The sequence below is a fragment of the Meles meles genome, chromosome X, assembly GCF_922984935.1.
Source record: "Meles meles chromosome X, mMelMel3.1 paternal haplotype, whole genome shotgun sequence".
NCBI lineage: Eukaryota > Metazoa > Chordata > Mammalia > Carnivora > Mustelidae > Meles > Meles meles.
Genome location: NC_060087.1, coordinates 111,209,339 through 111,223,584, shown reverse-complemented (window position 1 = coordinate 111,223,584; position 14,246 = coordinate 111,209,339). Strand labels below are relative to the sequence as shown.

The 14,246-nt window shown below is 40.0% G+C and overlaps 1 protein-coding gene across 3 annotated transcripts in view; it reads right to left on the bottom strand.

The window, feature by feature from the left end:
- OCRL (OCRL inositol polyphosphate-5-phosphatase) overlaps nt 1-13,110 on the bottom strand; it is a 51,984-nt gene extending 38,874 nt beyond the window's left edge. For 2 of the 3 annotated variants that reach the window (XM_045995618.1, XM_045995620.1), the window contains exons 1-4: nt 12,855-13,110; nt 12,520-12,599; nt 7,076-7,155; nt 3,413-3,451 (exon numbers count right to left, since the gene is read on the bottom strand). In XM_045995618.1, coding sequence (XP_045851574.1) covers nt 3,413-3,451; nt 7,076-7,155; nt 12,520-12,599; nt 12,855-12,893 — 238 coding nt within the window. In that variant the 5' untranslated portion in view covers nt 12,894-13,110. The remainder of the gene's footprint in view (nt 1-3,412; nt 3,452-7,075; nt 7,156-12,519; nt 12,600-12,854) is intronic. The other variant, XM_045995619.1, reaches the window with a different exon arrangement.
- Nucleotides 13,111-14,246: the final 1,136 nt, after the last annotated feature.

The following is a 14,246-nucleotide window of genomic DNA, read 5'->3' as shown; positions in this document are numbered from 1 at the left end:
GGTGGCTCAGTGGGTTAAAGCCTCTGCCTTCGGCTCAGGTCGTGATCCCAGGGTCCTGGGATCGAGCCCCACATCAGGCCCTCTGCTCAGCGGGGAGCCTGCTTCCCTTCCCTTCTCTCTGCCTGCCTCTCTGCCTACCTGTGATCTCTGTCAAATAAATAAATAAAATCTTAAAAAAAAAGAGGCCTTCCCTGACCACATCACCCAATTTAGTTGACTCTCTTATAAACTCTTTGTATTTCTCCTTGAGAGCATTTATCGAAACTTTAACTATGTAAGTATCTACACCTATCAGTTCAAAGTCTGTTTTCTGTACTGACTGATGGGGTATAACATGACTATATTGCTTTCTGATACATCCCTAGAGCCTAGCACAGTGCCTAGCACCTAAAGGGTATTCACATTTCATAGAAAGAATTAATTCATTATAGGCCTATAGTACCAAAAAGCACAGAAGCAAGAACAAAAGGCGCAGCAATCTTATCTATGTTGTTCTCCACTGATTCTGAAGCACTTAGAATAGTGCCTGGCAAATAGAAGGCACTCAACAAGTATTTGTTAAATAATGAATAGTAAGGGAGGATTTAATATTAGGAAATTAGTATAATATAGTCCAAGAGGTCAAATAAGGAATAATAATATAATCATCTCTATAAATAGTATAAAGACAGCTGATAAAATTCAATATACATTTATGATTTTAAAAAATACATAAACTTGAAATAAATGCAGTTTCTTAATATGGTTTTTTAAAAACCCTATCAAATCAATATGCAATCATGTCTTTTTTTTTTTTTTTTTTTTTTTTTTTTAAAGATTTTATTTATTTATTTGACAGAGAGAGAGATCACAAGTAGGCAGAGAGGCAGGCAGAGAGAGAGAGGAGGAAGCAGGCTCTCCGCAGAGAGCCCAATGCGGGGCTCGATCCCAGGACCCTGAGATCATGACCTGAGCCGAAGGCAGCGGCTTAACCCACTGAGCCACCCAGGCGCCCCATGCAATCATGTCTTCAACAATGAAGCACCACCTGAGGCATTCTTACTGAAAACAGGAACTAAACAAGGCTTATCATCATTATTTAATATTGGTCTTAAAATTCTGATTGGTGAAATGAGACATGAAGCAAAACTAATAGTTATAGGTACTAGAAAGGAGACAAAATTATAATTTGCAGATGATTAAGGCTGTCTATCAAAACCAACAAAATAAACAGCACCCCCAAAATTTTAAATATATTTCTATAAAGTGACTGGATAAAAGATAAATATCTAAAACCTGGTAACTATTAGTACAGTGATATACCATGTTCCTTGACTGTGTCTTCATTTTATAAAGGACTTAATTTAGTAAAATGTGGCACAACTTATGGTGAAATATTAGTCATTAAAAATCATGTTTTTAAATAATTTTAAATGACATGGAAAAAGCTCACAATATAAAGTTAAATGAAAATGCAACATAAAAACTACATATAAAGATTCCAATCATATAAAAACATAAAAGACTGGAAAGTGACACATAACAGTGGTACCTAGAGCAGTGATCTCTAGATTGCAGGAACATAATTTCAATTTGATACTTCAAACTTTTCTGAATTTTCTGAATTGTATATAATGAAGATATATTTATTACCTCAATAATCAGAAAAATATAAAATATAAAATGTATATATAAATATATAAATATAAAATGTATAAAAAAGTAAAATATAAAATATAAAAATATAAAATGTTTAATACCAACATCCAGACAATAGGAAAACATATTTACATTAAAATCAGGCCTGCCTAACAAACCCAGGGCCTCCCTCCTGCACATGCTATATGCTCTAAAGGTTTATGTATGAAGCGCAAAGATCAAGATAGAATCTGGTTTACCTGCAAATATTACTAAATGCGCAGAAATAACAAAGGATTTTATTCAAGTGGTTACTGATCCTGCTATGATCCAGTAACTCGAACCCAGGACAAAGCAACACATGGCTAATTTCTACGTAGGAAAAGCCAAAAGAACTAATGCTATAAATAGGTTTTCATAAGAGAAAAGGCACAGCTCAGTTTAACTTTTCGGCTTTGGCTCAAGTATCTATTTCTACGGGAACAGGACATTTTGGCATCTTATTTTGTCAGCAATGTCAGTCACTACTGAACTGCCTTTGCTCACATTTTGTTCTTTTAGTGTTGTTTCTGTCTTCTCCTTTGTAAACACAGTAAGACATAGATAGTAAGTTATTTGCTCTCTTGGATACCTGCAGAAATCAGCAGCTGGGTTTATTTAACTTTTCAGAACCAACCCTTAAGACTTTTAAAATCCATGACCAAAGAAAAGAATAATAAAACCCAAATCAGAAAAAGTCTAACTGAACTATTCAATACAAATTAATGGTAGCAAGGACAGGGACTGTTTCTAAACAAAATTATGTATAACCCATAGCCTCAAGGTAAGGGCTAAACCCCACTCATTCAAGGACTCAAGCAAGAGATAAGGCAACCAGTTTGATTTACATCGATGTGGTCACAAACTCCTTTCCATAGCAACCACTGAGTAGTCAAGGTAGCATTCAAGTGCCCATTTTCTCCTCCCCATAACACAGTACAATTAGATGATAAACAGAGAACAGCTTGCACAGAAAGTCAATGATGATTTGCTTCAAACAGATAAAAATGAGAGAAGTGATACAGTGAGAAGGAAGACTGTGTTCTTTCTGATGAAGGGATGGATGCCTTGAGGGGATGGAGCTTAAATGAAAGACCAAAATTATTTTAAGGAAAAAGAGGTAGCCTGAGACAAGCAATCAATCAAACTGAATCCCTCAGTACAAGGGGGACTCTATGGCCTCCCAAAATGATATGACGAATAAAGGAAACCATTATCGTTTAATATGCAAAAATAAACAGCGAATGAGGAAAAAATTTTAAAATATAATAACAGTTAAAAAACAAAACCACTGATGGCTCAAAGAAGTTCAGCATTAGAGAAGCAGATCACCTCTTCAACTTTTTAGATTCTTGCCAGCCACCTGATTTTTCTTATGTTTAGACTAAAAGTTTTTAGGGGGCAAACTTAATTTGTATGGCTGCCTTAAGAAAATGAAGAATACAGGATAAAATGGTAAAATCAAAACGTGCCCCAAAAGGGGTCTTAGTGGGTATTCCATTAAATATATGTTGAATGAGGGGCGCCTGGGTGGCTCAGTGGGTTAAGCCGCTGCCTTCGGCTCAGGTCATGATCTCAGGGTCCTGGGATCGAGTCCCGCATCAGGCTCTCTGCTCAGTGGCGAGCCTGCTTCCTTCTCTCTCTCTCTGCCTGCCTCTCTGTCTACTTGTGATCTCTCTCTGTCAAATAAATAAATAAAATCTTTAAAAAAAATATATGTTGAATGAAAATAAATTCCATTCAGAATGGTACTCACTGTTTGAAGCTATATCAATCAAAAGAGTTTCTTCTGCTTCTGAGGGAAAAGAACAAAGAACAGGATCAGGGAAGAGAAAACCATTCATAACAACTAAAAAAGGTATATGCCTAAGTAACTGTTTCTCTCAGTCACCACTCCTGGGTCTTAGAAAACATTTTAAAAATCCTTTGCTTTTTTTGTTTAGCATTTTTAAAAATGGATTTTGGAAGCACTAGGTTCTAAAGATTATAAGCAATTCAACTAAAAGAAAACTAAACTGAACAAATAACCATATGGAACACCTCAAACCAAATTAAGGAACAGCAATAGTAGGCCATATAAACATGTTAATTCAAGCAAAGATGAATTTAATTCCCAACTATAACATAATGATTTAATATAATCTAACTGTGTCACTTAGTTAATTCTTTTTTAAAAAACGGTTTTATTTTTATGTGATTTCTACACCCAACAAGGGGTTCAACACGGAGATCAAGAGTCAGTCACATGCTCTACTAACTGAGCCGGCCAGGTGCCCCTAGATAATTCTTTTTTTTTTTTAAAGATTTTATTTATTTATTTGACAGAGAGAGATCACAAATAGACAGAGAGGCAGGCAGAGAGAGAGAGAGGGAAGCAGGCTCACTGCTGAGCAGAGAGCCCGATGCGGGACTCGATCCCAGGACCCTGAGATCATGACCTGAGCCGAAGGCAGCGGCTTAACACACTGAGCCACCCAGGCGCCCCACCCCTAGATAATTCTTATAGAAAGCCAAGGTGCACCTGGGTGGCTCGGTTGAGCGTCCAACTCTTGATTTCAGCTCAGGTCATAATCTCAGGGTCATGGAATAGAGCCCCACATCTGCATCTGGCTCCATAGGGCTCTGTGGGCTCCGTGTGTGGGGCTCCCTCCACCTCTGCCCCTCCCCCAATTCTCTAAAAATGAACAAATTTTTAAAAATCTAAAAAAAAAAAAAAAAGCCATGGAAGTGACCCTAAAGGCCCAGAGGTTAATTACTTTCTTAACTCAGATTTTGTCTCTGAAAACTTCCCAGTGATCTCATTTCTTCTGCCTCTGCCCCATTTAGGATCAGAGAATAACTTAAGCTCTGACCTTCAGGCTACAATTAATACCTGGGGTCTGGCCTATCACACCCAACAAGGAAGTATAAAACAGGGCAAAGCACAGTCTCCAAGTTCAGTTCTATTTCCTCCCAGCTGGCTCTCCTGGACTTCCTTCCTTCCTTCCAGTGTCTAGATGAAACCCATCTCTTCCTCTCTGACTTCCCTGGATTTGGCCAACAGCACCTGTAAGACCCTCCTGGCTAGTTGAACTCTGGGTACTGACTCCTTAGGATTAGCCTGGATCTACCTTGGCCAGATGGAGTATTCTCAGCCTTTTCCAGATCCCTCACAAGCCTGGATTGTATATTTGGTCCCATTATTCAGCTACTACAGTAGCTACTGTAAGTAGTTGTCTGATATTAAAAAATACCCTCAATATTCTCATTAGCATGAGACTAACAAGGGACAATAGTGCATCAAGACATAAGTACTATTAATTTCTCACTATTCTTCAGTAACTTTAATTATTTAAAACCAAGTATTGGGGTGCCTCGATGGCTCAGCTCGTTGGGTATCTGCCTTTGCCTTAGGCCATGGTCCTGGGGTCCTGGGATCGAGCCCAGTATTGCGCTCCCTGCTCAGTGCGGAGCCTGCTTCTCCCTCTCCCTCTGCCACTCCCCCTGCTTGTGGCTCTCTCGCTCTCTCTCTCTCAAATAAATTTTTAAAAACTTTAAAAAAATAAATAAAAACCAAGTATTTATAGACTTATCAAAATAGATGCAACAGGTTGGGGAACAGAAAGGGTGTAAAAACAAGGAAGTAACTGTTCCTTTTGTTATGGGGAACTACGATGTGTGTACACACATATTTTCTTAGACTACAATCTAACAATCGACCATTTCCTATTAAAAAGAACACTAAGAGAAATAATGTAAAAAGAGGTTGTAGAAATAGTACAAAAAGGTACAGAGTTAATAGGATGCTAAAACTTACTGAGGTCATGGCTTTTCACCTCCTTAAAGGGCTAGGCATGTAATAAATGGTACTACACCCTGAAAAGTGAAATGACCATAGCAACTTACTATGGCATGCAGATGTCTTGTTCAATATGTCCCTCTCACACAGTGCAAGCTAAATGGCTATGATTTCATTCTTCTCTACAATGTGGATACTATTCATTACAGGTATTTTTAATTCTTAATATGTATTTTCTTAAAAAGTTAGACCCATTTAGTATTTCTATTTACAGGAATAAATCCTAATAAGAGATATACAAGGAGGTTTATGTACAGAGATATTCATCACATTACTATTTAAACTAGCGAAAAAAACCCCAAATGTCAAACATGGGAATAACTACATTATGGGCTACTCATAAAATGGCAAATATATACCTATTAATAGCATGGAAAAACAATCAGAATACGATGGCATAAAGAACACACAAAAAACTGCATATAGTATGAGTTCTGCCCATCTTTAAAGTTACATGTGTAGAAGAAAAGGAAAATGTTAGGTGTTTATCTCTGAAAGATAGAAATGTACTTATTTGCTTTACACTTTTCCTGTCTTTCCAAACTTTCTATAGTATATGCATTACTTCTGTGATAAAAAAAAATTCTATGAAACTTAAGAAAAAAAATCTATGCAAGGTAAGATTCAAGTTTTTCAAAAAGCTACAGTTGATACAGAATGCTTCTTTCTGGGGCACCTGGGTGGCTCAGTGGGTTAAAGCCTCTGCCTTCGGCTCAGGTCATGGTCCCAGGGTCCTGGGATCAAGCCCCACATCAGGCTCTCTGCTTGGCAGGGAGCCTGCTTCCCCCTCTCTCTCTGCCTACCTCTCTGCCTACTTGTGATCTCCGTGTGTCAAATAAATAAATAAATCTTTAAAAAAAAAAGAATGCTTCTTTCTGATGATGCCAATGAACCCACTGGAAACATAATGCATTTGTTCTCTAGTAATCAATTTCTCTTCTAGAGCAATGTGAGATAACAGAAGCAACAGCTCCCACACAAACCTCCCAAATTTTGAGTCTCATTGTAGCAGATGAAACAACAGATTTTCTGTTCTTTGTCCCCAAATTTGCAGGCAGAAAGCCAAATATTTCCTCCTTGGGAGTCAATTTTCTTATGATTCACCAATGTCAAGGTCTGAGAATCAGCACAATTGAGTGTAAGGTATTAAAATCTGGTAAGGCTTGTTGCCAAATGTTTTAATTTCGAATAGTGCAGGGAGAAAGTGCTGAATGTGTGTGAATCCAAGTGACCTTGATACTTTACAATGAGCAGTGTGTTTGTTAAACCCAAGAATGTCATTTAGATCCAAACATAGGTCCATAAGCATAAAAGACTACCATCACAGGTAACAGACTACATACACCTCTAACCCCCAACCAGGGAAGCAGGTGAGACCATACAAGTATTTCAGTACAATCCTTTAGGACTCACAGACAAAGCATCTTCTCAATAGTAGCTTAGTAATGTTATCATTTTATGCAAAGAGTAATACATTTCATTTTATGTGCAGTGACAAATTTAAATATGTATGGTATTACACAATGCAATAATGACCAAGGAAAAACACTGTACAACTAGCTAGGCAATTAAAGCTAGTACCTTGAACACATCTGAAGTGGCTATTTATAGGAATGATATCTTGAACATGCTGTTCCTTCTCGCACAACTGGATTATTAACCTAGGAAACAGAAGAATGCATCAACGAATAACTACTGAAAAACTCAAACATTTAACAAAAAAATATATTGATGTGCTGTTACACAAATCTAGTCCATATTTATTAGACTTACTATATCTCATTCCCTGGATCTGAGCATCGTGACAGCTAGAAATTGTTCTAGATCTAAGAGGGTATTAGAGATGATCAATCTGAATACCCACACTGTCCTTTGCCATAAAGAATATATAACAGACTATGTCTTAAACACAGCTTATGATCTTAAAAACAAGAATTATAGTGCATACATATTTACAGTATGCATAGCAGAGTGAAGAGTAGCTAAGTGTGAACTCTTGAAGGCAGACTATGGTTGTCTTTTCACCATAGTATTTCTAGTACCTAACATAGTGCCTAGAACTTAGCACTCAAGTTTGTTGAACAAATGAATTAGAAATTTCATAAATTAGCCTTCAGATTATATTCTCATGGCTTTTTCCAAACAATGGTTCTGTCTCTTCAAACAAGTAAATAGGTTCATGGAGAAGTATGAAGAGGTGCCCAGCCAGCTGGATCAGTTAAAACAACCCATGACCAACAGGGTAGCAGATATCACAACCAGAGCTTTTACATTCCTTGTGCTTTCACTCTGGCTTCCAACTTCATGCTGGTGTTTCTAGGTAAACAGGACTGAATTTGGCCCCCCAGTACGAAATGAAAGACTTCTAAATGTATTTCTATGTACTCCTGAAATATTAATTTTCATTTACTACTTATTCTTAGTGGCCCAGAATCAAGGGATGACATATTGGTAAGCAACCATTCTGAATATCTCCTAGCTTCCCCCAAATCAAGCAGTCTTCAGACGGTACTTTTTGCCAGAAACACTCTTCTTTTCTTCCTGAGACCTAGCTCAAATATCACCTCCTCTTAGCAGATTCTCCTAATTGTCCGAAGCAGAACCAGTACCCTAATCCTCTTTGTTTACCCCTCTAATAAAGCACAAACACCCTCCATTGCTGTTATATTTATTTCCCTCACTGATTTGAGCTCCTTGAAAAGAAAGACCTTATCATACTCAGTTTTGCTTCCTGCCTAATATAGATGCTCAATACTGGCTGAACAAATGAACCAGTTTAACTAAACTATAAACAGAGATAAATTTCTAAGCATAACTTGTTCAGCCTCTGACATTAAAAAAAATGTCATTGTTTTAAGGGGTTTTATTTCTAGTTTGTTGTCTTTTGGGGGGACTTGTTTTGGCTTTATGAATTTTTATTTCAAATGTGCTAACTTTAAAGGAGATAACATGGGGAAGGGAATTGCCTAGACAGAACTAAGTGGAAATAAAAATATTAATGCTATCTTTCTGCTCTGATTCTGCTTACCTAATTCGCAAAGGTTCATATTTTAAGGTGATTAGAGGAATATGGGGCACACTCCTTTTCTAAAAAAATTAAATTATTTGTTTTAGAGAGAGAACATGTGTGCATGAGTGGGGGGAGGGGCAGGGGGAGAGGGAGAGATAGACTCTCAAGTAGACTCCCCACTAAGCGCAGAACTGGACATGGGGCTCAATCTCAGGATCCATGAGATCAGGACCTGAGCCAAAATCAAGAGTTGGATGCTTAACCAATTGAGTCACCACCCGGTGCCCCTGGGCAGGTTTCTTTCAGCCTGCAAAGTTCGTAAGTTGAGCAGAAAGTTCTACAAACCCAAATGAAGATCAGAAACTAGATAAAGACTGACAAAGCAAGAGTGAAGGAGGAAGAGCTGACTTTTGGGAAAATGAACACAAACCAATATAATCTCAAAGAAATGAAGATGAGAAATAGTGTTTGAGAGGCGCCTGGGTGGCTCAGTGGGTTAAAGCCTCTGCCTTCAGCTCAGGTCATGATTTCAAAGTCCTGGGATCGAGCCCTGCGTCGGGCTCTCTGCTCAGTGGGGAGCCTGCTTCCCTTCCTCTCTGCTTGCTTCTCTGCCTACTTGTGATCTCTGTCAAATAAATAAATAAATAAAAATATTTAAAAAAAAGAAATGGAGTGTTTGACATTGGCAGTAAAACTTCGATTGGATTGTACTGTGAAAAGCCATTGTGAAGGTGCACCTGGGCAGCTCAGTTGGTTAAGCGTCTGCCTTTGGCTCAGGTCCTAATCCTAGATCCCTGGATCGAGTCCTGCATTGGGCTCCCTGCTCAGCTGGGAGTCTGCTTCTCCCTCTGCCCCTCTCCTGGCTCATTTTTTTTTCTCTCTCTTTCTCAAAAATAAATGAATAAATAAAAATCTCCCAAAAAAAGCCATCATGAAACAAACATGAATGAATGGACCTTGAGGGTATTATTGTAAGTGAAATAAGTCAGAGAAAGACAAATACCATATGATCCCACTTATATGTAGAATCTTAAAACAAAACAAAACCCTGAAATCACAGACACAGAGAACAGATCAGTGGTTGTCTGGGGTACGGTATGGGTGAAATGGATCAAGGGGGGTCAAAAGGTACGTATTACCAGTTATAAAGTAAGTCATGGGTATGTAATGTATAGCATGGTGACTACTGTCAACAACACTGTATTGTATATTTGAAAGATACTAGGAAAGTAGATCTTAAAAATTCTTATAAGAAAAAAAATCTGTAACTGTGTGGTGATGGATATTAGCTAGATTATGACCATTTCACAATATATACAAATATTGAATCATTATGTTGTACACCTGAAACATATAATGTCAAATATATCTCAATTTTAAAAGTGCAACCTCCTCAAAATCCATCACAAAACAAAGATAAACTTGGAATTTAAGTCAATTCCCTAATATCCACTATGTGTTAGTCATTAAATAAATTGTAGCAATAGGGCTAAAAATAAGTATAAAAAATTCTTCTTAAATGTAATCATTACTTTCAGAACAGGAAGATGAAAATAGGTATATGGCATAAAGAATGGAAATTATAATTTGGTAGTTGTCAAATAGAAAAGTAATAGATTGTGAATATGAACTCGGCATTACTAAGAAATACTTTGGTTCATTCAAGGAAGGTTAAAGATGAAACAACACATTGCATCATAATCCATTTTCCTTGAAAAAAAAGAATAGTGTTTGATTCCCTATTTCAAAAAAAACCTCTTATTTTTATTATACTTTTACTCTCTCAACTAAATTTCTCCAATGGTTGACAGCAGGAACCACAGAACTAAAGGTTATAATACGCTTCAAGTTCTAAGATAAAAAGCCCAAAAGAAAGAAAATTACTTGGAAGAAAAGTACTTGGAAGAATCCAAGTTAGAGAAGGTACCCATGAGACAAGAATCTGTGGATTGCAGATTATATGACAGTATTAGGTACCAACAAATGATTTCAAAAGAAACTTCTCAAACAGTGTAACTTTTAAATTCTACATGGGTTCACATCTCAGGTATGGTACTTCCTGTGAACAAGTGACTTAATCTCTCTGTGCCACAGTTTCTTTATCTAGAAATGGGGTATGATGTTGAGACTATTATAATTTCACAGTAAACCTCACATGATGGTTAAATAAACTAATTCATGGAAAGTACTTAGAAGAGTACCTGGCACATACCAAGCATAAAGTCTTAGTTGTTGCTATACCCTCATACCTTAAACAGAAATGGAACACAAGACTTTGATTTCTTTATGGAGAGGCCACAAATAGTCAGGAGAGCTGCCACTCCATCTGTTTTTTTGCTTTGTTTTTTTAGATTTTATTTATTTATTTGTCAGAGAGAGAGAAAGAGCACAAAGCAGGGGGAGCAGCAGAGGCAGAGGGAGAAGGCTTCCCGTTGAGCAAGGAGCTCAATATGGGGCTCAGTCCCAAGACGCTGGGATCATGACCTGAGCCAAAGGCAGACACTTAATCAACAGAGCCACCCAGGTGTCCCCCACTCTAAGTTTAAAAGTTCTTGTAGTACAGGAGGCCAGATGAAACGAGGAATTATCTCAAGGCCAGCTGCTCACTTCAGTATTAGCTAATGAGAGCTCTAAACCTATGAAACCAAGGAACCACATCCTATCTGTGGTCATCTCAACAGTGTAGCTCTTTTATTTAATCCTCCTAATTTTGTTTTTACAGAAGAGTAAACAGAAGTGCAAAAAATTTACTGATTTACCCAAGGTCACATCTTTTCACCCATTCTAGCCTTTGGAAGTGGCAGTGGTATTCCACTTTTCAATTCACTTTTCTATTGAATTTACTATTAAACTGGTCTTCCAGAGTTTGCCGAAATCTGGGAAAGGCAACATGAATTTACCACACCAACAGAGCTGACCAAACGGGACCTAGGGAAAAGCTACTTCATATGCCCAATTGACGTCCAGTTAGAGTGGCACCAAGAGACTCAGAAAAGAGAAGGCTAGGTTAGTGGGAATATCCTCTGTGTAAATTAGACAGCACACACAGAGACTGGGTCTGAGCAATCTAAAAGCAGAGATTGAGAAAAACTGTTTTTAGGCCAAATCCAATGTTGGGAGAAGACAAGATTTGAGTGATCAATGATTTTTAAATTCTGATGTCAAGAAACCAATGAACAACAAAGGAAGGTGGCTTGGGCACACAGGGATAGGGCCCATGATATGTACTCGTCACCATGGATACTTTTAAGATGTGGCATTAGTGGAAAGGAGTGAGATCAGCAACTATAGTGATAGCTTATCAAAATAATCTTTTATTCAACAGTGTTTACTGAGCTTCTAAATGCAAGGCAGAATGGAAGGTTAACACACACTGACAAACTGCCAAATCTTTATATTTCTACACATTTCATTACTTTTTCTATCAGTCAAGTAAATAAGTGAGGCAGTTACTGGTGTACACTAAACCATTACTGAATTTATGATTATGCCTTCAAGCAAGTGGAATAGGGGGTGGGCAGACTGGAGGAACCAGTTTAATGGGATTAAGAAAAGGCACTTCTGTAAGGCTAACAAGTCTTTCTATAACACTTTTACTTTTTGCAAACCATTTCAGCATTTATTATTCTTCCAGTTACAACTTCAAAGTCCATAAGGTAAAGGCAGTTAATGTTTTTATTTAACTGTTGAGTACACCAAAGCCCAGAAAACATTATTGACTTGCCCAAGGTTACACAACACATGTCACTTGCAGAGGCAGGAACTAAAAACCCAGGCTTCCTGCTTTCAGCGCCCGCCTGTTGAGTCCTTCCACTGAACCACACTGCTAGGAGCGATTTGGCGGCTTGGAAGTTGGGGACAAAGCCCCATGCCTACAGCACTCGCACTTCACACCTGGGCCTGAACCTGTTGCCCACGCAGCCTCAGGGGGAGGAGGGTGGGTGGCTTGTCGCGGTTTGGGGTTGGGAGGTAATGGCAGGCTCCCCTCCTCCGTGGGAATCAGGTGGTTACTTACTCATATTGCCCGTTCCTCTGGGCTAGCGTCAGGGCGCGGGGCTCCCGCAGAGTACCCTTCATCTCCATACCCTCGATAGTATGCAGGCAGTAGTCAAGGGTCTCCTCTAAATGCGCGCCCAGGCAGGGGTGGCGCGGTGCGGGTTGGAAGGAGGCTCCCATCCCTCCTCTCGCCCTCCTCACTGCCCAAGGCATTGCCTCCCGCGCCGGCCCCCTTCCCCCGGTCGGCTCGGCCCCGTCCCTACCGCACCCCAACCCCTCCACCGCGTTCCGCAGTTCCCCCGACCCCCCGCCCGCCCTGCGCGGCCTTCCCTCCCCCTTCCCTCAAGCGGATACAGCAAGGGGCTGGGCTCCAACCGGGAGCCGCGGCTCCATCCCGGCGGCCTCCGGGCTCAGTGGGGCTGCGGACTGCGGGCGGATCCGACGACACTGCCTCCCGCGTCCTCACCCACAGTCCTCAGCTGCGCGTCGTTTGAGGAACAGCACTGCGCAAGGAACAGGGAACCCGGAGGCGGGAGCCGGAAACCGGGAGACGGGAACCCGGAGCCGGGAACCGGGAGCCGGGAGCCGGGAGCAGGGAGCGGAGCCTAGAGCCAAGAGCCTGACCCGAGAGAGAGCGGCGTCTCGCGCCCTCGCCAGTTTTCCAGGCCGCCGCAGATTTCGCCCCCTGCGGCCAACCAGCGGAACTGCAGCGAGAGACCCGACGGACCGGGGGCGTCTCTACCACGTCCAGGGAGGACTGCGTTTTAAATGCTGCTTGTGACGCAAGAATTGTTCTGTGGGTATCGAAGATTGCCATAGAAACAAAACACAGCTATACCTATGAGATAACTCAAGTGTGATGAACCGATAAGACCTACATCATCCAGTAAAAAAAAAATTCGTTATTACAGTTATAACGCACTTGCTGGTTATCCTACCTCAAATGTTTTCCCATTCTCCCTCTTCCTTCCACCACCTAAATATTTAGAAAGATCCCCAAAGCTCAGACCTTTATTCTTCCTTTACTCCCCCTCCAGGTAATCTCTAAGCAGGCAAAGACCAAATACACTTCCCGGGTCCAGACTCCATGCCCAACATATCCCCTGGTTAACACAATACTGGACCACAACACTAACTCATCATTTTACACAGCCACTCAGGCTTGAAACTTCTAAGCCATGTGCTTTCCTCCTTACTCCTAATTTCTCTGTATCGAATTGGTCAACAAACAAACATTATTAATATTTTCTTTGGAATTACTTTCAGATTCCTTGTTTTCTTTGCGCTTGCACCCCCATCATTTTACTGGTACCCCTTGTGATCTCTCCTTTGACCATTTTACTCTGTTGATAATCATAAGAACATTCTTCCTGGAATAATGTTTCAGTTGCATTTTTTACTTGCTCAAGAGTCTACAAGGGAGCCTGGGTGGCTCAGTCATTAAGCATCTGCCTTCAGCTCAGGTCAAGATCCTTGGGTCCTGAGACTCAGCCCTGCATCAGGCTTCCTACTGAGCAGAAAGCCTGCTTCTTCCTCTCCCACTCCCTCTGCTTGTGTTCCCTCTCTTGCTGTGTCTCTCTGTCAAATGAATAAATACAAATCTTTAAAAAGAAAAAGACTCTATAGTGGAGCAGATAGCAAGACTGATTTTGAAGCTGTAGTAATTAAGAGCATGCGATGTAGAGTTGGTCAAGACCCATAGAACAGAATTCAGAGCCCCAAACAGATCCACACACAAATATGGAA